We start from the raw sequence: 25,053 nt of genomic DNA on the forward strand, positions 1-25,053 counted from the left end.
ACAGTCTGCGTACATTATTATTCTCTGAATTAATAATCTGAGATAAGAATGACTGTCTTGCATTTTCATAGTGAATTTGGAGTTTAATTTTTCACCATTTACGCTCTGCTTTTCGACACATTCTTTTTTGAAGTTTGGCCTGTGGGGCCTTTCTCCATGGTGCCTTTTCCATACCAGAAGTGACTTTAACTCTAACTGGTGCAATTTCATCAATGACATTTAAGATTTTGGAATTGAAATTGTCCAGAAGGTCATCCACTGACGTTGACAAAGAAGAGGGTATCATGGATATTGCCGAAGAAAATGCTACACTACTGTATTCACTGATATATCGTTTTTGGCTGTTTCAGACCTAATTCTAGTGTCCACTATGACAGTCATATCAATCAAAACACAGGAATGATCCAATAAGGCAGCATCAAGGACCATGGCATTTGAAATATTAAGACCTTTGGAGATAACCAGGTCCAGTATATGGCCTTTGTTGTGAGTAGGTTCTTTTACATGCAATCGGCAAAGTCATCAAAAAATGTAGCTGAATATTTCCGTGGACCATATATATATTTAATATAATAATTTTTGCACAATTTTTTATTATAACAGAGAAATTAAAAGGAGTTGTATGTACCAAATGATATCTGTTTACACAAGAACACATCTTTGAATATGACAGCTACTCCACCTCCTCTTCCTGCCCTAACTACATCTAGACAGTTAAAGTTAGGGGGCAATGACTCAATAAGAACTGCTGCCCTGTTGTTTTCATCCAACCATCAACCGTCAGATTTGTAATAAAATATTAATCAAAAAAGACTTGCCTGCCAGAGATCTTACATTCAGCAGAGCAAAATGTATTGTGTCAGAGTCAGCTTCAGAGATTATTGTCTGTTGGCGAGGAATAAGAGTTAGGTTTGATAATTGTGCAAACTGTCTCTGATCAGGACAGCAATTTTTGATATCACATGATTGGGGCTGATCTCACATGGAATTGCATTGTGATGGACAATTGATGGGATGAAATCTGGAATTACTGGTAGTTTTGTAAAAAGAATGGAACACTGAATGAAAAAAAAAGGCTGAAATTTTACAGTGGGCAGAGAAATAAAATTGATGAATCAATAAATACAAACACTGTTGATTTCTTCCCGTGGAGCTGACAAGAAAACTATTTTGGTGCATTAAATTTCTGCTGTTAGTCAGCCTGGTGAAGGCATTTTAGCCGACCAATCAGAGTCGGTATGGACTGAATGGTTACCGCACTCGCTCACATCTCGCTTCCTTTGTGGATTCCCAGTTGTGTTGGCGAAGGCTCACAGTATGGGGCTAAAACTTGGTGGCCAGGGGGGGCCACCTACATGGAATATTTGGTGGCCAAAGAGTAACTTTTTGTGGCCACAGGCCATCGGGCCATGGTTGATGTTGAACCCTGCCCTCACTGCACTGATTGCAGTGAAAGGGGCGGGCGGTTTCCAGAGTAACGCCTGAGCCAGAGGACAAGCATCCAGCCCAAGTTTTCCCAAAGCCAGGAACTTGTTTTCAAGTTGCAGGACTTCAGAGGTGCAGGGTTGAGTAGCGAAAGAGTCACGGGACCTTCTGCCCTTTACCCAGTTCCAAGGCTCAAGCACTGATGGAGCGGAGCAGGATTGAAACTCCGGTTTCACTCCGAGGCTCAAGGCACCTGAAGGCTCTTCCTTCAGGTGTGAAACACATGCAGAGACTAGGTCACCACCAGCTGCCATTGAGCCTGACCACAGAAGAGTGGTATCATTATTCCAACAGACCGGAAAGCAAGGTCAGTGGGGCTCTACCGGAGCATCGCCACCAGCTGAGCCCAGGATGGAGAGATGTTATGACTGGGTTGCTGCAACAGTGAAAAACCCCAGGATCAACTTACCCTTCTCCTCGAGTTAGTCTTTTAGGCAAGTAATGTCCAATTTCAGCTTTAAGGTGGTAAGTTCACAGGAGCCACACAATGCTATGCTGAATGTAGCTTATGTGGGAATTCTGGCTGTGACTGAGTCGCATTGTCTTCTATGAACAATACATGAAAACAACTTCCACATCTGATGACTAAAATCATTGATCAGGTTAAAAGATATAGTTAAAAAACGACCAAAATTCAAGGAGTGTATCTTAAGAATGCAGCTTAAAAGTGGATAAAAAATCCTTTAAAAACTTCACCAAATCCTTACCCTTAATACCTGTCCAAATAAGGTTATTCTTCACTTATCATTGCCTCCATTGGGTATTGAACTATAAACAAAATACTATACTGACTAAAGTTAACTGAAGTCACGTAGTCTGTACACAGGTCACATGCAATCCCTTCTTAGAGGAGACCAATCTGACCGTCTGCACAAAGCACAGCATATCTCCACCTGACCTTGGTTACCATAGGATACAGGCAGCCTTATCAAGACAGCTGCTTATCCCAGCCAACCTCAATAGACAGAGAGATGAACCGCTCTGAAAGAGACAGGTCATGACTTGCTGCTTCCAGGAAAGAAAATGACCAGAGAATGACCAGGGGAACACAGATATTTCCCCCATACTGCGCATCTACAATATATTAGGACCTCTGTCATTATTCAATCACTGTGCTTGTCCCATTCTTCCCACTGTTCTTTGTCTCTTCCTGTGTATTTCCCCAACTCTACAGCTTGATTCAAAACAACAGCACACACGCAAACACTGTGGACTCTCCCTCGTCGGTCATTTTTTTTCTCTCCCCTCCTCAGCCTTCTTCTTCTTCTTCACTGTTTTTTTTTTTCCTGGCTCTCCCCTCCCTTCATCTTCTTAGTTCTGTTCACATCTGCAGAGCCGCAGAGTAAACAACTGACTGACTGCTGTCACAGCATGTAGCCCACCCATATACACACACACACACACACACACACACACACACACACACACACACACGCTCACACGCACAGAGGGCAAAAGAGTGCACTATCTGCTGACTCCCAGAACACAAACACACACATTGCTGAGGACTGCTTTACCCTTTCCAATGGCACACAAACACACGTCCGGGCACACACACTGATCTGACACCGCAGAAAACATCTATGTGCTGACTGCCACAGCACACAGCCCTGGGCGAGCCGGCTCTCCAAACATGCACAGAGACAGAGATGGACGGATAGACAGCGGCACAGACATACGCGGAGCTGTCATCTCCACATCAGCACGCAAACAATGCAGAAAAAAAGCGACAGAGGGAAAGACTGGGAGTAAAGAGGAATAAAAATAGAGAGATCTTAACTGATACTCTCTCTCTGATGGATTCCTTACATGTCTTTAGCCCTGTCAGTCTGTAAATATTTGTCAGCATCCAACGTGATGTGTTTTCAATAAACATTGGAGACATAAACAGGGAAACCGACAGCATTTTGATCTGTCAACATCACTTGGAGGTTTTCATAAACCGATTTGAGGCGGCATTCGCCCAAACTTGATGCTCTCAGGACCACAGAGACCACGCTCTTAAATCTTACATCAAAACAGACAAGCGATCCGTCTCTCTCTTGTCTCTTTTTCTCCCCTCCTGTGTCACTCTCATTTACTCCAGTGTAACATACTCTCATCTCTCTTGCAACTCCGCCACTTAATGAAGGAGCGATAGTATAAAATTGACTCTTGTAATTTACTCTTTGCATTAGTCTTTAAACAACAAGGGACATGCAAAAGAGGGACAGACACTATAATAGAAATCTACTTTTCCAGACATTTATAAAAAAAAAGGTCAAAATTAAACTTCCTAGCCCACAAGCCTTATCAGTTGTTTTTCAGTTTTTCTGCAAACAACTACGGAGCTTCGAGGCCAATTTCACCCTCGCTGAGATAAAATTACATTTTTTTTCACCTTACGGTAGAAAACAGATACAACAACCTTTGTTACGTTAAAGCATGACAAGAGCATATTTATAGCTTCCAGGAAAATCAGATATAAGAAATCTTCTGTGTGAAGTAGATAATCCATCGACTCAAACAATCTGTGCAAAATATTTTGTAAACCCTATTCTCAGATGATTACATTCTGCAACAAAATACATACAAAAACTCTGCGTGGTCAACTTCCCACACTATTACAATATGCAGAAAAGGCCAAACGTATGAGATAAAACATAGCATGTTGTGGGATGCATTTCAACTTCAAAAAGTCTTTTCTTGTCCTACTATTTTTGTGCATTTCTCATTAGTCGGGCATCACTTGCTATCCCACAATGCTTTGAGAGGTGATTCCTTCCTGTCCCATACAAAATGAATCCGGATGAATGTTTCTTCACCATTAGACTGCCATTTTTCCTCTTAATTGATCATCCACCTGTAATTCTTCAAGACATACTTACAAAGACCATCCAGTGGTTCTTCTTTCCATTGATAGGTTCACAGATATTGGCATTTACTCAATGCTCAGACAAGAGTCAGCAATGATGTTAAACTCTATATAACTATACATATAGAGACCAAAAGAAAGTTGAGAAAACAGAGCTGCGCTTGTCCGTCAAATGCTTGCTGTGAAAACTCTCTCTCTGTCTCGGTTCATTCGCCACAGTCTGCAATCTACAGCCTGCAATTTTACTCAAAGAGTGAATTTTCACTGGAGTTTCCTTAGAGATTTAAACAACAGGTTTCTGCTCTGTTCTTGCTACCGTTCTGCTCAAATTATAGGCTAAAGCCACTGATCATGTATCACACTCCAAAGTGCGCTATGAGCATCATATAGTTATTTTATCCCTGATGGCGGAAGAGAAGTGGCGAACTTGCCTCCCGACGGGTTTTTTTTCTGGAAGTGTGGTCTTCCGTTCTGCTCTCACTGAAGTCCATTCAAATTATAACTTACACAAGAGTGACAGAGCAGCAAATGCGCCGTGATAGTGTGACACAGCACGGAAAGATAGAGTTGTAAAGCTTTACCTCAACCACGTTTATCTGGACGACTAGAAGAAACCTCCTCACCATACTCGCTATAGTTCTCCTTACACCACAAGTTCTCAAACACTTTAAACATCATGGAAACACTGATACACGTCTTTTAAGTTACAGTATAGAGTCAGTTTTGATGTCATTTTGCTGCATCAGCTGAGATATGGGAAGGTTTGTAGATGACCTGCTATTGAAGGGTCAGATTCCTGTATCCACGTTGTTCTTGTCAGAAGTAAAAACGGTAAAACTGTCACAAAAAGTCAGCCATATGCACTATTATCATATCATATATAACGAAGTAAGAGAAAAAGTGCAGAGCTCCTACCAGTTTCTCTGGAGATCTGGATGAACGCCTCCACGCCGCTCTCGCCGTAGTTGCCCTCTGATGCTAGGGTGGACACGTAGTTCCATTCCATCGCCGTGACGATGTCCATCATAGCCTGGGCCTGATAGGAGTCCGGCGGTACCACACGGGAGAAGAAGTCATAGCGGGAGTTGTCGCTCAGCTCTGGGGCGGTGGAGGCGTAGCTGATCTGGGGGATCTGGACGAGAAGAGGGAAGAGGAAAGAGAGTACAGTGAGGGAAGGGTGAGATGAGGTGATTGTATGAACATAAAATAGTGTCATGTTTTATAGTCTGCATATTGAAATATTTAATGTAGGAGGGCGATGTGATTTCTAAATGAATTGTTTCATTTCATTTTAATCATCGCAATAAATTTTTTTCGCCCACTGACAGAAAAAAAAAACATTTAAAAAAAAAAAAGAGATGAGTCACGTTGTTATAATTCTCCCATCAATTCTGTGCCTTCATGCATATTTTTTACTGAGATATATACGTAGGAAAGACTTATAAATGTTTCCAGCTCCCTGTGGGATCCCTGTGATTAATAATTCTCTGGGATGTGAGGAGAAGTTGTCACAAGGAATGTTTAAATTCAACTGCTAGGCTGCAGACTTGTTCTTGGTTCAGAGACGCAAAAGAAGCAAACAAGCAATTTGAGAGCGAGCGGGTATGGAGGGGAGAAGCAGACACGGTGAATAATTGGGAATCTGAATGAGATGGAGAGGTAAGGAACAGGTAGACCGGTGGTGCTTTTTTTCCAGTGTCAAAGCCACAGATTAAGGGCAAAGAAGAAGAAGATTTGACGCAAGGAAGGCAAACACAAAAGACACAGAAGGGACCGGACAGGAGGACAGACAGACAAAAAGCACAACAGGCAGATGGAAGGATGGAGAGGCTGACAGAATGACAGGACACACACACACACACATATATATAGGTATCACTAGTGATAGGTAGCGTAACAGGCCGAAGGTGTTAGAAGGCCGACAGGCAGATTGATTTCTCCCCTGATGCAGGGGCGCAGAGAGGGAAGACCCTGTACTTGCTGACACACAAAAACACACACACACACACACAGATGTTGGACATACGTCTCATCAGCATTCGTTAGAAGTAAGACTTCACTGTCAATCTAACCCAAAACATAAGGTGTGTCAGCTGTCTGTCTGTTGCACGGGCACACACATACGCAAATACAAATGTCTATAATTGCTGAACACAGCAAAACCAGGTACTACATGGAGAGATTTAAAACGGACACTGTGTGTGTGTGTGTGTGTGTGTGTGTGTGTTTGTGTGACTAGAATATTTCTAAAGCCCATCACTCACTGTCTTCATTCCCTTTGAGCGTCATCTGAAGTCCCTGCCACCCTGCATCTACACTTGTCTTTGCCATTTTAAAAGGTCAGTGATCTATCTTGAGTTTTGCAGGATCTTCTAAATTCACTCCTCGTCGGTAGAGCTCAAGAAATGCAGCAAAAAAGGTGAAAAACTTTTATCTTTTCATTCAGGAAGTTGCTTGTCAAAACAAAACAAGGAAAAAAAAGAAGGATGGATTGACCCAAGCTGTATTCATTCACCTCCGAGCGAAGAGTATTGAAAGAGCAAACAACTAATACGTTATACTTCCATGACAGTGATCAATGCATGCCATTAAGTGGAAGGTGTATAATTTTTTAGAAGGTGACTGTCTAATTTTGGAACAAAACTATTGTTCTTTTGTTTTTCTATTGTTTAATAGCCTTTCATTTCTCTTGGTGAGCTTGGTGGGAGTTCATGTTTGGGACACTTGAGTACTGTTGTTGGTCGTTTCTGTTTGGGGAGTACAACCGGAAACTTTCATGAAATTTCAGGATGTCTATGTATAATTCATAGAGGATACAGATAAACAAATAAAGAGAAATGGAAAGAATAGAATCAAAGCATGGTCTGCTGAACAAAACAGTTGGTATATGTGCCTTTGTATGTGCATGCCGGTGCGTGACTCCCCTGTTTCTCTTGTCCTTTCTACTCTTTTTGCCCATTGAAATAGGTGCATATCCATTTCAAAGAGAAACAAATGCACAGCTGCGAGAATATGAGATATTCATCTGTTTACAACAGCAACGGGAAAGTAACCTTGTGACCTGGGCAAACCTGCTACTTTGATCTTTTTGTTATTTTACCTGTACAGCTGGGAAACCGAGACGTACGCAGACACAAACACACATTTGTGTGCACTGCACAGTCATCCTCTTGTCATATTTCCCTGAGTCATTACTGGGAAAGAGGAGGGAAAGCACAGATACGAAAAAGAGTAATGCAGACGCAGCTACGTATAGATTTAGTGACATATAATACTGTCTGCTGCGGGCACAGACCCAATACTGTCTTCCATAACTATACTTTTACTTTTCTAAATATAAATGGAGCTATAGTGAAAGTTAATGCATGCATGAGCCTGTAGTTTTATTTCTCATACCATTATTCCTCTCACATCTCTCACGCATGCTCGCTCATAATCTCCCTTTGCTGTCATCATCCGGGGGCTGTCAGTTGAGCTATCAGCTGTTCACATATCTCCAATAGCACGGCGACACACCTACGTCGTCAGCCTATCATGTTGCGGCTATCTTTTTAAATGTTTTCTCCCTCTCTGCCTCAGTGCTTTCATGCTGCTGTCACGCACACCCAACCATCATCGCCCAGTCTTCGCAGATTCATCAGTGCATCGCTTCATCAACCTCATCAGCCTTATCAGTCTCAGCGGAAGTCATCAGCCACCACCAGTGTCTGGACTCCATGGTGGGATTTATCTTGCTGCTGCTCAGGACTGATGTCCTTTGATTACAAAATCTCCCTGTAGAGTCTAAACGCCAAAGACTTTTGACAAGACTAATTATCAGTATCATCTGTACAATTAACAATTATCTTCTACTCCATTCACTTCTCTCTCCTGATTGAAATATAGCTGCAGACATTTCTGCAGTCGCACACGTAGATCCCCTAGACACGTATGTAAAGGCACAGAAACCTACTTAGACTGAGCATGTCTAATGGCATGTGACATTCGAGTGTTGTAAATCATTCATGTGCTGTGAGTTGCGAGTGACTCCAGCCTTTTTCAAAGCAAGCAGAGTTGGAGTTGTAGTTAGAGGCGGGAAATTAACGGCTTGGTTCCCCCACACCGCTGGGGAAGAAGATTATGCCTCCAATCCCCCTAATTCCATTTGCTCTAATGAATATGTGTGTGTGTGTTGTGTGTGTGTGTGTGTGTGAGAGAGAGAGAGGGGGTAAATGCAAGTGTGTGTGATAAAAAAGTGAAAGGATGTATGTGTGTTGCTGCCAAATGTAGTTTCACTTAGCATTAGAAACACTTTCCTGCTCTCACACACACTTATCAAGGGGATAATGTGTCGTTTCAGTTTATTTATGCACGTCTTTCAGTCAATTTGCACATAACACGCAAATCGTCCTTCCTCAAAACTCATTCAGATGTTTTTCCTCTATTTCTTGCCGTCTTTCTGTCTCCAGGTTATGTCTTGGTAATGTCAGTGGGTTGGTACACTTCTAGACAATATGTTATTCTGGACATTACATTTGAAAAGCGGAGGTCGTCTTATATTCGAGGACTGAACAATTACGTGATCACAAGATAAGAGATCTTTTTTTTGAATGGAGAGCGTACCAGTATAACTCTGGCTCCTACAGAGCGTGTTGCATTATGGGCTGTTTGTAGCCTTAATGTTGTTATGCTACTCTTTTAGGGTAAGTCAGCCCTAAAAGTGTTTTGTTAGCTCAGTTTAGCCTACAAGGGTGTCTGAAGGTTTTTTCTGCCGCTAGGGAAATAAATTCATGATCAGTGGAAAAGTCCTAAGTGCCTCCCGACGTCTTTACTGCAGAATCAGACCAGATCTGTTTCTCAGAGCCCACAGTGACGTATTCAAAATGTCTTGTTCTGTCCACAACAGTCCACAACCCAAAGATATTCAGTTTACTATCATAGATGACTCAATAAACCAGAAATTATTCACATTTGAGAAGCTAGAATCACAGAATTTGAACATTTTTTTCTTAAAAAAACAGTTAATTGGTTGGTCATCAAAATAGTTGGTGATTAATTTAATAGTTGGCAAGTAATCGATTAATTGATTAATCATTGCAGCTCTAATTTTGACCACTTTGAAGAGATACACAAATGTGGGATTTACATTCTGCTTTAATGGAAGTACTTTTTTTTTTGTCTTTTAATGGAGGAAAGGCTTCAGGGATGAGTACTCTTCTTGGAGTATCTCAAGGAAACTTTCCTAACAGGACAAGTGTAAAAGTATGTATCTTCAAAAAGTATTTTTCCAATACTGGGGTGGGTGGGTGGTTGCCGCAGGGGCCCCACAGCAGGAGAGAGAGAGAGAGAAAGAGAGCAGAGGTGGTCGACTGAGCTAGAGAGTGAACGAAGAGAGCGAGCAGCGGTGGCGAGCAAGCCGTCGGATGAGGGGAATAAAATGTTATTTTCTGATTGTTTCACAGCGGTTACAAATAAACACGGCCACACCCCCACCCCACAGTTCCACACAACCCTGCGGAGGTGTGCCGCAACGCCTGATTTGTTCTGAATTAGTCTCTGAACCTCACTCAAGTGAACCTCACTCAGCCGTAACTCTCCTCTAGAACAAATACAGGCTCATCTATTTCATGTCTGGTGGCTGTCATTGAACGTCAATTTGGAAAATCCAACAAACATATTAAATCTTGGTTCTTTTGCTTAAGTAGAGAATTGATTACAATGAAAACATAGAATAGACTTCCCTCGGCCATAAAAATATAACAGAGATTAATTATTAATTGAACTCAAGTCCCCTCCAAGCAAAGACTATTGAAAGAGCGCAAACTAATATGTTTTCCCTCCATGACAACAATCAATGCACACCAGTAGGCTGATGATGTCTCATTTTTCTTAGAGGTGGAAAATTCATTTTTGATTGAAATTTTGTTAGCTTTGAGAACACTTTTAATAGCCACTCACGTTTCTCACCGGTATCTGCTGAGTCGAGAGTGAAACCAGTATGAGGCGATATCTTACAATGCCTGCCACCTATAGACAGCCCGGTCTGTCCCATCTATTCTTTAATGGCTCTGGCGATAGCGGAGGAACAGTTTCATCCCTCACTATAGATCAGGCTGAATCCCACTGGGGGAGCTGGGCAGATAACTAACAGCCGGATTTGGACCGTAACAGACCTAATGATCCGGGCCAGTGGCTTTTTATATGTGTGTGTGAGTGTGTGTGTGTGTCTTTATAGCCTGGAGACCAAAATTGAAGAAGTTCACTCTTTGAAGTTATCTCACGGAGGATCCAAAAAGACAGAAACAATATCAAACAAATGATGCTGGAAACTATTGGAAATGTATCTTCTGAAACTGCTACATGGTGAGAAATGTTATGTCGTCTGCTTTCAAGCTGAAGAAACCTTTAGCCCGAAACAGCTAAAAGTGACCTTTTGAAATGCCACTTTGACAGTCTACGGCAAATCTTTAGACATTTCAGGCTTCCAGTTTAAAATCTTTGAAAAGAGGCTTTAAAACTCCTCGTCATGTGGAGACCTAACAGAGGTGTGTCTCTGACCTATACTGGGTCTTGAACCATAGCTTGACGAACGTGAAGCTAATCCAGACCTTATCTAAGAGTGCATCTTAATAATAAATTGTTGTTATTAGTGCAACCATTTGTTATGCATCTGTACATATAGATATATAATAGTATCTGTGGCCAACATGTGTGTATGCACACGTCGTGAGTGTGTGCAAGTGTGTGTGTGTATGTTTGTGTGTGTGTGTGTGTCTGGCGATAATGGAGCTGTCGGGGCCAGAGTCTGAGCATTAGGTTGATAGATGGCAGTGGTCTGAGGCTAATTAACCCCACTGAATTACACACATACACACACACACACACACACACACACACACATATAGAGTGGATATGCCAGTATCGGTTGCTGGAGGAGCTGCACACACACATTGTGAATGACGTGTATAGTGGCTGTGTCAATCACACACACACACACACACACACACAGAGTATATACACAAGCTGGATAATCATTAAATGAACTTCTGTTTTTAAACTTGTTTTAAATTAGTCCATTTCTATATTTTGTTCTTTTTTGTTTCAACAAATCATAAAATACTATTTCGGTAGCCGAAATAAAGCTTCAGCCAGAATGTCCTTTTCCAAAAGGAGCTGGAACAATTTTGAAAGTTATCAGAGCATGGAAACTGAGGGGAGGACAGCGCATGGACTGTAAACTGATCAGGCTGTCTGGAGCCCTCATATTCGACGTCAGCCTAGAGAGATGTTTACTTGCTTGAAAATTTGACTCAGCCCTCTAACAGTCAGCCGTGGTCTGTGTCTAATGAGGAGAGGACTGGCACAGTGGGACCTCGCCAAGCTAATTTACCGCGATCAGGACTGTTGGGGGGGGTGAGAGTTGGGTTTCTCTCGCTCCGTCTAACCTCATCGTCTTTGTCTGGGTCCATCTGTCTCTCCTTTTCTTCTCGCTGTTTGGCCTTTTGCCTGTGTCAAACCTTCCGTCCTTTTTGTTCCACATTTACTTCCATGTTGCCGTTTCTTTCAGACCTATTCTACCACAGAAACTAGTAATTACACCCTCATCGATTGAGAACGGTAAACTGGAACGGCTATTTCATAGCTGCAGGTTTCCTCAAAATGGTAGCATGACGGCTTGAAGGTTGAAAATTCCAATACGAAGCAGCAACAGTTACCTCTTCTTGCATATCTGGACACATTTTCTTACTTCATTTGAAACTAATTTGGGGGAAAGCCAGAGAGATAAGACTGCACAAAGAAACAAAGAGAAAGAAAAAAGTATAATTTCATTCTATTGCAGTTCTTTCTTGCTCTCTCTGGGTCAGAGATGCTACTAAACAACATTGATATTCCCTTTACTCTCTTGGTTTTACCCCGTGCAGGCTCCCCACATCACAGGAAATGCAGAATAGAATAGCAGTCTGTAATTTGTTTGTTGACAAGCAAACAAAAACCGGTAGACAAGATGAAAGAAAAGGCAGTGAGGGAAAGTAGGTAAAGAGGAAGCTACTTCACGGGTGGATGGAGATAGCAAAAAAATAAATAAATAAATAAAAAAAGGCTGAGAGAGAAGAGAAACAACAGAAACCACAGCAGAAAGAGGAGGAGGACAATGAGCAAGAAGCACAAACAAAGAGGAAAGATGACAGAGAAACATTTAATGGGAGCAAGGAGAACGAAGAAGAGAAGTGAGAAACAATGAGTGAGAGATGAGAGAGGGTATGTTTAGCAGAAGTATGAGAGACTAAAGAGGAGGGAGGAGAAAGAAAAAGAGTAACGAAAGAGAGGATGAGAGGGAAAACTCCGGGAGCATAGATGCACAAGATGGAGCGAGGGAGGCTAAGACAGAGAGAGAGAGAGAGAGAGAGAGAGAGAGAGAGAGAGAGAGAGAGAGAGAGAGAAGACAAAGAAGATGAATGAAGGAATCTAAGATAATTGATGGGAAACAACAAATGGAGACAGGAGGCAAAGCGATGCAGATTGCTAGAAAAAAAAAGGCACAACAGGGAAGATCTGAGTGGAACAGAAAGCAAAAGGAGTGAAATGAGAAAAGTGCTTAAAAAGCCAAGATGTTAAAAAAAAAAAAAAAAAAAAAAAGGAGCGGTGTCACTGATAGAAGATGAAAAACCAAAGAAAAGAGTAAGAAAGAGGCTCTTATGCAGCATGAAAATGAAAAGAACAGAAGTGACAAAGATGAGATTGATACAGGTAAGAGCGAAGGAAATAAAGAGAGGCAAGGCGAGCGGACGAGTTTTAAAACCCCCTTATTGTCCACATTTGTCATTCTTTTAAAAAAAAATTAAAGTAAGACACATTTAGTTTTATTCAGTCTTGGCATGTTGGTGCTGTCACGTATTTCAATCTACCCACTAAAAGCTGCGGTAATAACCCGAAGAAATAGGTGCATCTACCTCCGGAAATCACAAAGACTTCGACCTCTGATAGATGGGGAAGAGCTGACTCATTGATTCTCCCAAGCTTTCCATAGACCTCAAGTTTATCTGGAGGTACCAAGTAAAAGCGAAGCAGTGAGCATTTCCAGTGAACCATTAATTCCCTGGAGTTTTTCCTAGCAGCCCTGCGCACACTGTAGCAGTGAAGGTGTTCATCTGGTGGTAATAAGTCCTCGCTGCTGAAGCCATGGAGGCTCGCTCCCGCCTGCTTTGTTTCAGAGAATTATTGATTCTCTACCGGCTGAACACGCTCCATGTGGCACCAACACGTACCGATGCTTATGCAAGCTGTGCATGTGACCCATCCATGTTAAATATCGTTTCTTTATCAGTATAATTAGAAAAGTCACCTATGTTTCTGCTATTAGTTAGATCCGTCAAAAGGATGCAACAATGAACTGTGTGTATCCAAAGCCTGATATAACTTATTCCTCTGTACCGCAGACCTCTGTTGTTGTCCAAAAACTATTAAAAACACGTCAGTGAGCCCCACTGCTGCACTGGCTGACATGTTCCTTGGCCCAGAAGAGTTTGAGCACAGCAGGATGAATTCATTTTTGGTTTGGCTCTGCACATTTGTTGACAGTAAGAAAGGTATCAGAGGAGAAAAAGTGGGATTGGTGTATCCCTAACATTTATATTTATATAACAGCTTTTTTCATATTTTGTGGGAAGCGAGGTGTGCCCTTAAAATAGACCAATAACAAGGATCACTTAACAGTCACGTGTTTGCAACAGAAGAAAAATTGAACATTTAGCCTCTCTGCACAAAGAGTTATTTCTGAGTCTCAGAGAAATATCACAGATATACTTGAATGCTTCAGGTAATTGATATAATAACAACAGATGCACACATTTATATCAGTGATCCAAACATAGCAACAATATAAAAAAAAAAACAAGTCCAAATAAGACACCAAACTAGGGTGGCATCTAACGATTACTTTCATTATCAATTAATCTGTCAATTATTTTCTTGATTAATGGATTAGTTGTTTGGACAACCTCTGTAGCCCAACGGTTACTGTGTAGCAAATATATATCAGCTCCGTCCCTGGTTTGAGTCTGGCACCCAGTCACAACTATGGTATCTGTAATCTGGAGGTTTACTGGTGACATTTATAAATGAGTTTAGGAAAGCACGCCTTGCAGCAAAGAAGCAGAGACGTGATGGAGGCCTGGATTACATGTCAGTAAACTGAAGGTATTGATTGATTATAGATTTACTTCAGGACCGCTTAACACTTCTATCCTGTCCATCTAAACTTGGATAGCTATCAAACCACTTGTTTTCTATAGAAGTAGGTTTACCTATTACTGTATGTGCAATGGAGTACATTTTCAATAATATTACTATTAAGCTGTAGAAATGTACTGGATCAAATGTAGTTCAGGTTTTCATGTATGACATTCTGTTCACGGTGTTACACCAAGTGAGAACATGCATAGAAAATACAGGACAGAACCTAAGGTTGAACCCTCATTCCCCCTGCAGGTATTACATGCTCAGGGTGACCATGAATTAACTGTGGTGAGACAGAGAGCTCTGCCGGAGAGGCATGAGCTGTGCTACACACTCATCTCTGCCTCACTCAATTTAAATTTCAAGAGAAACCTTATTAAAGGCTCCACTTAGGTCGAAAAGATTTACAATCGTAGCGATGAATCTGCACCTGCTGCTGGGAGAAGGTCAGAGGGTTGGCTGGAGGACAGGGTGTGACATGATTGAGGTGTGGTGGCGGCCATATCAGTACGGTTACACACACATACAGACATGAATACACACATTATACACAGAGACAGTGCCAATTTTGGTGAAACGTTTGCACTGAGATTGGGCATGTGCAGCCACATGATACAAGTTTAACTGGGGTAACATCTGCATTCATGCACACACACACACACACATACACCTCTGCCAATATCAGAGAGGTGAGGATGGCCAGAGGGCCGGAGTCCAGGGACCCAAGGCTACAGCCTTTAATATATCTCTGTCAATACATTATCACTTTCTCTTTCACACAGACACACACACACACACACACAAACACCTCTATTGCCCTGTATCACACATTTTGGAACCAACACAAACTTTGTAACACACAGAACAAACCGCCATCTGTCCCCACCTGCCTTTGAATGTCCTGAATACAAATCTCCACTCTAGTAATGATACACGATAAACACAGAGGCACACAAGCCAACTACTTACACACACAAACACACACACACACAGATGAGGAACTTTTATTTTTATCGTATCTTTAATTATCACATATAATGATTCAGTGTGGACATTTTCACAGGTAAAGCAGCACCGAGTGCATCCTCTTTTCATTTTGGACGTTTTGACAAGAGAAACTGATGCTATCCGAACCGTTTTTTAACGACAAAACTCATGATTACAGGCAGAAATATTTAAAAAATAAAGTTGTGTGAGTGAGCTGCCTAACTTACTACAAAGCCTTATGACATGTAGTAGGTTTAGTGCACTAAATTGACATCAAAAGAGGGACAAACACCCTCAAGCATGTGGATTAATACTCTTATCATTTATGACAGAAAGCCTCCTTATTTCTCTCATTATCTGGTATCTACTATTACCCCAGGCGATGACATCAATACGGGGTCGTCTCTGTCTAATTATACTTAAATCAAATTATAGTTTTTCTTTTATAAATCTTAGATGAAATAGAGGGAAGCAGGTGCTCAATATGATTAGAGACTGATTTGATAACTCACCCAAACAATCTAGTCAATGACTAATTTTAACAAGAGATTGATCAAACAAATAAATAAATAACATGTAGAAACCATTACTTGTATTGCCTTATAATTAATCTGATGTTATCTCTCACTCACTTTAGTGTCTCCTCCGTTCTTATCTCTTCAGCTCTTACTTCATCTCTCCAATAAAATCCTGTCACTTTTCTTTTTCTCAAAACGCCTCGGTCCGCTCTCTCTCTCGCTCCCTCTCAAATATCCTCTACATTTACCTCTGTTTGGGTATGTTATTTGAATAATATATTCCTCTGATAGCTGCATCACTTCAGCAATCTAAATCTCATGAGCGGTGGCACACACACACACACACACACACACACATACACACACACACACACACACCCGCCCACACACGCAGGAGGAAGGCACCAGACTACTTGATGCAAGCCAGCCACCTGCAGCTTCTCCTCTTCTGTTTTGTCTCTCCCTGCCGTTACACAGAAGTGCTTCCCAACAGTGTTTCATTGTGAGTTTGTGCGGGATTGTGCGTGCATGTGTGTGTGCGTGTGCACGGAGGCAGGTGCGTGCGTCGACGTGAACACTTGACACCTGCCGGCATTCGTGCTCGGTGTTCCTGTAACGCATTCTTGTGTCCCCGCTGTGTGACTGTAGCTGCAAATGTCAAGAATTCCTCAAAACACACACACAAACACAAACACACACACACAGACACACACGTGGCGCCGAACTTACACGTATTCCAGTCTTGTTCTTTTTAAATTCGCAAATGTAGGCAGAGTACAGACACACAATTTGAGAGAGATACAGTATATGCACCAGCCAGTGTCGCAGAATTATGAGTTTCAAACAGGTATTCCCTTGCATCAAACTCATTAGGCATATATTTCCATTGTTAGACTTGGAAATGAGCCTCATACATCATGCAATATGCCAGCAGACCTGCACGGAAAGCATTTTCAATCTGTTTAATGAAAAACAACTTTGCGGCAAATTAGAGGCTAGAAAGTCTTTAAAAACCATTTGAGCGTGCATGTCCTGGTTATGAAATAAGTTTTGGATAAGTGTTTGGTGAGTTTGTGCTCTGAAACACACAAGGATGAGAATTTTACTCCCCCCGGGGAAGGTCCAAATCACCGCGCACAGCACGCACAGCTATTGTCGTGACTGAAAGGAGTGTGTGTTTTCTTTGACTGTGTACTCCTCGGTTGCCACAGTGTGTGTGTGTGCGTTCTGATTTATTTCTCTGTGTGAGCTTATAACCTCTCACAAGAGACCCATCATCAGCTCAGCGGGCGACCACTTCAAAACTGTCATGTTTTGTGTATTACATTATGTATATATCAAAACATGTGTGTACGCCAGTGTGTGTGTGTGTGTGTGTGTCGTTGAAATCATTCAGCACAGATGTTGATGATTGTAACTGCACCGTCGGGTCGGCTTTAAACCTGAGAAGTGATTTTGCTCCACACGCACAAATTGTTTCGACAATACAGCATATAATACTGACAGTTACATCATGACAAAATAATAATGTGAAATAAAGATGTGGTTAACCCACAAACAGCATGCGCTTTGAATGAGGAGCATCTTGTAAGGTGTTTTTTTAATACTGCTTTACCTGATAATAACATCAGATGTCTTGGAGAAGTTTTTTTATTTCCTACTTCTCCTAATGTGCAAATAAATAAATAATCATTAAAAACTAGGCGATGACGCTCACACTTGTATCGGATTAGATTAATACCAAAAAAATATGCTCTCACTAATTACCATGGAGTTGAATCAATACCTCGCTGACACATTGTCAATAGAAATTTAACACGATAAATTCTCAGATTCAGATGACCACACAGTCAGGGCTTTGTGGTGGAGTCGGCTTTCAGTGCAGCGTGTGCAGATCGTGGCTCCACGAGCTTAAAAGGGATTTCTTTGCTGATGAGGTGTTTCCAAAAAAAATTTAATGACTCTGTGATGGATATGAGCTCATGAAAAATTAGCATGTGGGTTCGGTGGATGTGAGCCGCTCTTGAAACTTGTGTTTTTGATGTGTTGAGTAGGAGATTATTAACTGCTCAATTTACCTGCCCACAATACTGAATTTCATCATTGTTAGGACTGGTGTCTGAGTCGCCCGTCTACCTTTAGATGACAGAGCCACTGTCGAAGGTGAAATGGTTTTTTGTTGAGGGAAAATAACCTGGGTGAAAGGGCGAATCCCTGGAGGGTTCCTTTATTGTGGGTTAGAGAGCAGGATGTAATGTATTAAGTGTTAGCTTTTGTTGTCTGCCCTCGAAAAAGCAGCAGATACAGTGACAGCTTCAGGGTCAGAGTGTGTGTGTGTTCGGTACTTTCCTTGTAGAGTTTGACCGCGCTTATTGTGTCAAAGGGAGAACATAAGCTTCTAAATCCATGGGGTGACGTTCCAATATTCAGGAGAGTAAGGATGATGATAGAGGCATTGCTTTATATTGAGCAGCGACTGTAAAATAGCAACTGTCACTACTTTTGGCAAGGCAAGCCTGTCAAGCTATGAAATTCTCCACATGCTGAAACAGTCAGCATGGTGGAGGGTGGTGTATTATTTAAAGTCTTTCCTTTACCAAAAAACCAAGCGAAACTGTAAAGGAATGGATTTAACTGTGTATTCTACCTACAGTAGTAACCTAGCATTATTTCCAAGCTAACTAACTAAAGCTAGCTAACATTATTTAATAGGGTTACAGGTTAAATCACAAAAACACCTGTTCAGGACTGGAACGAGTGTTTAGAGTGATGATAGCAGCTCTGTCCTGCTTTTTATTTGATTTGGGGAAGTTTACAAACTAGCTTTAGCTTTAGCCATTTACTATTATATCAAGTATGTAGCCACCATGTTCATACAAGACCCTTTTACTGGGTTTTTGTTTTAAGACGAATCAGCTGGAAACATTAAAAAACACCAGCTAGAGACTGAGTTTTCGAGTTTTAGAATGAATATTACAACGAGTAAAGAGTTAAAGAGTACGGTCTAGACCTGCTCTATGTGAAAAGTGCCCTGAGATGACTTTTTGTTATGATTTGGCGCTATATAAATAAAATTGATTGATTGATTGATTGATTGAACATTACCTTCTGCTAACTAGCTACAGCTGATAAATTCTGCTGGCAACAGATGGATTTCATCCAACAAAATCCATGGTGTTAGGCTTGATACAAGATGTCTGCTTTTGTTTACTTCCATGTGAATTCAGTGAGTGTGAATTTCTCACCATTGCCCATTATAACCATGATTGTAAACTGCACATATGCCGTGCGAGAGCAGAAAGCCTTACAGGCATAGAAACACACATTTATAGTGAATATAGTTTCTTGTATCACACTGTATGTGCCAGTAGCAGCTCCCCTCGTGTTCTAAAAATGTCTCTGCACCAGCGTTGATAAGATGAAACCCCTCAATGTTTACTGTGCCGCTGATTAAAGCAATTCTAATTTTGAGAATCAAACAGCTTGTTGCCACAGCAGTCTCAGTGCCTTCTAGGAGCAGGAAGAAGCACAAATGTATTCTGACATTTCAACTATTGTTTGAGGCTTGAAACAACAGAGCAGCAGGTGGGGAGACATTAGGCTCATTTATTTCTTGTGCTCCCAAGCATCACTAAACGGCCATTCATGCAGGCCACCAACAGGTTAATGCCGTCAAATACAAAGTGACTTGTTCAAATAGTAGCTGGGCGGTTGATATAGGGGCTGGCTGCACTCAAATGACAGAAGAGGTGAGTGTAGGTGAATGGAGAGTAAATTAAGGAAAACATCAACTGAACTTGGCCGAAATAGTCCTTGACATTAAAGATCAGGAAGTAAGTTTTGTGAGTTCAAGCTTACAAATGAAGGGCTATTGTGCTCACGGAGTAACAGGTGCACAGCTGAAAAACAGCCGCAGCATTATAGTTCAATAACTCACCTGCGTGTTCCTTTAAAGACAAGGTTATGGGAAATGGATACAATGTTTCCCCACTCTAAAGTTTCCCAACGCCAACTTCACTTCATTAAAAGAAAACTCCCAACATGGACCGCTCTTTCAAGCCGCTGGGGAGAGCACAGTCAAGAGTGTTGCAGGACCAGCTCGTTATCTGTACCATATGGTCTCGAGGGAAGCGGTATCATTTTATTTTTAGGGAAGAACGCGCTCACGCTTGCACACGCACACACCCGCTGAGAGGAAGCAATTCCATTTCTGAATACCCCCTGTGTCTTCCAATCTACCTCCCCCAACATCCTTTTACACACATGCGGTCTCACAAGTTTTTACATGTGCGCACACACACACAGAAAGTTTGTTTTCTCTCACAGATCGCATCGATCTTTTCTTTTTAATCATGTTTTGGGTTGCATTGTCACTTTAACAAGCTGTACTGCTGTAAACAATGTGACTCATCCGTTGCTCCTTTAGCATGCATGTGATGTACTGGACTCTGGCTCTGAATGTTGATTCTTATAGTGCCGCTCACTGGTTTCATGCATGCTTATGTGTGTGCGCATGCGTGCATACCTCAGAGCATATGAATGCAGCTAGCAATCTGACCACATGCTGTTAATGTGTCCGACTGAGTAACAGTGTGCACACAGACTTAATGCACTAATGCAGTCTTGGCTAATAGAAAGAGCTACTGCTGAAATCACACACTCTCAACAGCCTATTAATATAATGGGATGGGGTGGGAGGAGGGATGGAGGATGGAGGGCAAGAATATAGGGGAGGGAAGAAAGAGGGATGGAGGGATTATATGAATATAATGGGTGGGAGGGAGTCCTCTGGGGATGAAGGAGGGGAATGGAGAAGGTGAAAAGAGGGAGAAAAACAAATCGAGGGATGTGGAAGTTAGGCAGTGATAGAATTTGAGTGATGATAAATGGAGAGATGGGTGCTACAGAGAAGTAAAACTCAGATCAATATAAAATATTTATAATCTGATGCAAAGAAGAAGATAGATAGAAAAATGCTCTAATGTAACAACTTGTAAAGGCCTTTTATAATGTGATAAACGAGACAGAAAAGTTTGGGGAAGATGATAGAAAATGTGTGATGAATTATTGTCCAGTGTTGTTTGGTAATCATGCAGCTCAGTAAACAACATCATCTTTGAATCCCAAGAAAAGAAAGGTTAAATTTCACGCCACGATGCTCATCAACATAAGTGTGACAAAATCCAATATTAAGGGGGACACCTGTTGTGGAAGTGGAACATAAACTTGCAGAAATGTGATGTCTTCGACTCAACTCCTGGTATCCGTCTTCATCTACAGCCTCTGTGTTTTAAACAGCTATTCGGAGCTTGTTATGCTAATGAACAAGCTAAAAATGAACCTTTACTTATGTAACTGTGTAGCCTAATTAGCCACATATCTTTAAATTTACTTCTTGTTCTAATCTTTTTTTAGATTATGCAGTACATGCTTGAGAGAAGGTCTGGTGTTAATTAGCCTACATATTTAAAAAGTAAACTATATTGTTTATAATGGTGAAGGATCTATAAACATTGGTGTGTCTTGTTGGAAAATAATCTAGTCAGTCTAAAAATATAGCCTTTAGTGTCCTCTTTACACTTTTGCATTTGTAAGATTAATATTATCAGTATTCATATCAGTATCTGCCACAACAAACTGATAATTATCATTATCAACCCTGAAATTCCATACTGGTGTATTTCTAATGAAAAATGAGGATTTAAAGGCTCATTATTAACAGATCCACCGTCTCAAAAACAAGCTCAAAACCATGGGCTTCAACCATGCAAGTGTTTTTTTGAAACTTTAAGAAAAACATTCAGACTACAGTGCATATCAGATGTGTTGCTGATGTGCTGCAGTAAGCATATTGTCTCATTTTAGGTTGCTGATAATGTTTTTGCTGCTCTCAACTGAGTTAATTTAGCTATATTCTTCATTACTGCAGATAATTACCCACTGTACATTTAAACTTACACTGGTTCAGCTCAAGCACTTTTAGCTCTCTCCTTCTTTTAGCAACTTTCTCACTAATCCCACAATTGCTAGTTACTTTAGCTCAGCAGTTAGCTTAGGAGCTAACTTAGCTTAGCAGTTAGCGATGGCTTCTCTCTCTCTCCCTCTCGCTCTCCTGCTCTCTCTTGCTCGGTGTGTCATATGTTTAGCTATTCCTCTGCCTCCTTTATTGATAATGGTACATATAATAAATGTAGTTTATTTGCAGCATTGGAGGCAAGGGTCAGCGAATTGGAAGTGCGGCTCAGCACCATCGAAAACCAATCATTAGCTATGTAGTTAGCCAACCCCCAGTAGCTAGTGCCAGGCGACCCAGCACAGTTCTTGTTCCTGCAGTAGATCCCGAGCAGCCAGAAAGCCAGGGTGGCTGGGTGACTGTCCAAAGAAAGCATAGCCCCAAGCAGAAGCCCACAGTTCACCACCACAGTTCAGCTCCAGCAGCCGCGCCAGTGCCAGAACGCAGCGCACACGCTGCACAGTCTGAACATGGTATTCACGTTTGCAATAACAACTCCTGATTACACCAATTGGAGGTCACTAAAATTAATGTTGAGTCGGTGTGTACATATGCAAAGACAACATTAGACTGTATAGTTTTCTCTGGGCCCCTGCCAAATCTGACAAGTGATGACATGTATAGCCCAATGTCATCATTCAACCGCTGGCTGTCGAGGTGTTGTCCAGCAAATGTGGGCTTTATAGAGAATTGACAGACTTTCTGGGGAAGACCTTGTCTGATTAGGAGAGACGGCATACATCCCACTTTGGATTGAGCTGCTCTCATATCTAAAAATATGGCTGAGTTTATTAGTAGACCAAAACCATGACAACTCAGAGTTGAGACCAGGAGGCAGAGCTGCAGTCTTATACGCTTCTCTGCAGATACCCGCCCAAAAACCACATAAAAAACTGCCCCCCAACCACTTCAATCAATTAAATATAAAGTAAACAGAAGAGGAGTTACACATAAAAATCTAATAAAAATTAACACCATCACTAATTTATTTTGTCTTACTGAAACCTGGCTGTTTCATGAAGAATATGTTAGCCTTAATGAATCTACTCTCCCCAGACATATTAATACTCACATTCCTCGAGACACCGGCCAAGGAGGTGGGGTTGCAGCCATTTTCAACTCAAGCCTATTGATCAACCCTAGACCTAAACTTAATTATAACTCATTCAAAAGCCTTGTTCTTAATATCTCTCATCCAACCTGGAAAACATTACAGCCAATTCTATTTATCATAGTGTACCACCCTCCTGGCCCCTACTCTGAATTTTATCTGAATTCTCTGAGTTTTTATCTAACTTAGTCCTTAGTGCGGATCAAGCAATTATAGTAGGTGACTTTAATATTCATCTGGACGTCAATAATGATAGCTTTAGCACTGTGTTTATCTCATTATTAGACTCAATTGGCTTCTTCTAAGAGTGTAAATAAACCCACTCACTGTCTTAGTCACACCCTTGACTTTATTCTGACATATGGCATCAAAATTTACATCAAACATTTAATAGTCTTCACACAAAATCCTATTTTATCAGACCATTACTTAATAACTTTTGAATTCCCATTACTGGACTACATGCCATTAGAGAAAAATGTCTTCACTAGCTGTCTATCTGATAGTGCTGTAGCTAAATTTAAGAGAGCAATTCCATCAGCATTGAATTCAATGCCATGTCTCAATACTACAGAGGACTCTTATGCTAACTTAAATCCCTCTCAAATTGATCATCTTGTTGATAATGACACTCAACTCCATTGCCCCTTTAATAAAGAAGATGATAAAACAAAAGAGGTTAGCTCCATGTTACAACTCAAAAACCTGCAAATTAAAGCAAACATCATGAAAACTTGAAAGGGTATGGAGTTCCACCAGACTGGAAGAATCTCACTTAGTCTGGCAAGATAGTCTTAAAACATATAGAAAGGCCCTCTGTAATGCTAGAGCTGACTATTATTCATCATTAATAGAGGAGAATAAACACAATAAACACCCTAGGTTCCTTTTTAGTAGTTTGGCCAGGTTGACAAAGAGTCATAACTCTATTGATCCATGTATTCCTATAGCTCTCAGTAGTAACAACTTCATGAGATTCTTTAATGATAAAACTCTAACTATTAGAGACAAAATTCATCACCTCCTGCCCTCAACAGCCACCAATTTATCCACAAACACAGGAACCTTAGAAACAGCTTTAAAACCTGATATATATTTAGAATGTTTTTCTCCAATCGACCTTCTTGAACTAACTTCGACGGTTTCTTCATCTAAACCATCATCCTGTCTCTTAGACCCCATCCTAGCTGGACTGCTTAATGAAGTCTTACCCTTAGTTAGCACTTCTTTATTAGATATGATCAATCTGTCTTTACTTACAGGCCATGTACCACAGTCCTTTAAAGTAGCTTTAATTGAACCCCTTCTCAAAAAGCCTGCTCTTGATTCAGGCATTTTTAGCCTACTGTAGACCTATATCTAACCTTCCCTTTCTCTCTAAGATCCTTGAGAAAGCAGTCGCCAATTAGTTGGGTGACTTTCTACATAACAATAGTTTATTTGAGTATTTTCAGTCAGGATTTAAAGTGAATCATAGCACAGAGACAGCACTGGTGAAATGACTTCCTAATTGCATCGGACAAAGGACTTCTCTCTGAATTTGTCTTTTTAGATCTTAGTACTGCATTTGACACTATTGACCATCACATCCTATTACAGAGACTGGAACATTTAACTGGCATTAAAGGAACCGCATTAAGTGGGTTTAAGTCCTATTTATCAGATTGATTGATATGATTGATGATATAGCTACTCTAGATGGCATTGCCCTGGCCTCAAGCACCACCATAAAGAATCTGGGAGTTATCTTTGATCTGGATATGTCCTTTAACTCCCACATATTCAAGGACTGCCTTTTTTCGCCTACGTAAAACTGCATAAGTCAGGCACATCCTGTCTCAAAAAGATGCAGAAAAAGTAGTCCATGTAT

The 25,053-nt window shown here is 41.1% G+C and overlaps 1 protein-coding gene across 6 annotated transcripts in view; it reads right to left on the bottom strand.

Annotated features, from left to right (window-relative positions):
- The window catches only part of grm8a (glutamate receptor, metabotropic 8a), a 304,192-nt gene that overhangs the window by 200,489 nt on the left and 78,650 nt on the right, over positions 1–25,053 (bottom strand). For all 6 annotated transcript variants that reach the window (XR_006400439.1, XR_006400440.1, XM_044342702.1 and 3 more), the window contains exon 3: positions 5,255–5,471. Coding sequence is in view for 4 of the 6 variants with exons in the window: in XM_044342702.1 (XP_044198637.1) it covers positions 5,255–5,471 (217 nt within the window). In the remaining 2 variants the exon portion in view is untranslated. The remainder of the gene's footprint in view (positions 1–5,254; positions 5,472–25,053) is intronic.

The sequence above is a fragment of the Thunnus albacares genome, chromosome 23 (assembly GCF_914725855.1).
Source record: "Thunnus albacares chromosome 23, fThuAlb1.1, whole genome shotgun sequence".
In the NCBI taxonomy this organism is placed as follows: Eukaryota; Metazoa; Chordata; class Actinopteri; order Scombriformes; family Scombridae; genus Thunnus; species Thunnus albacares.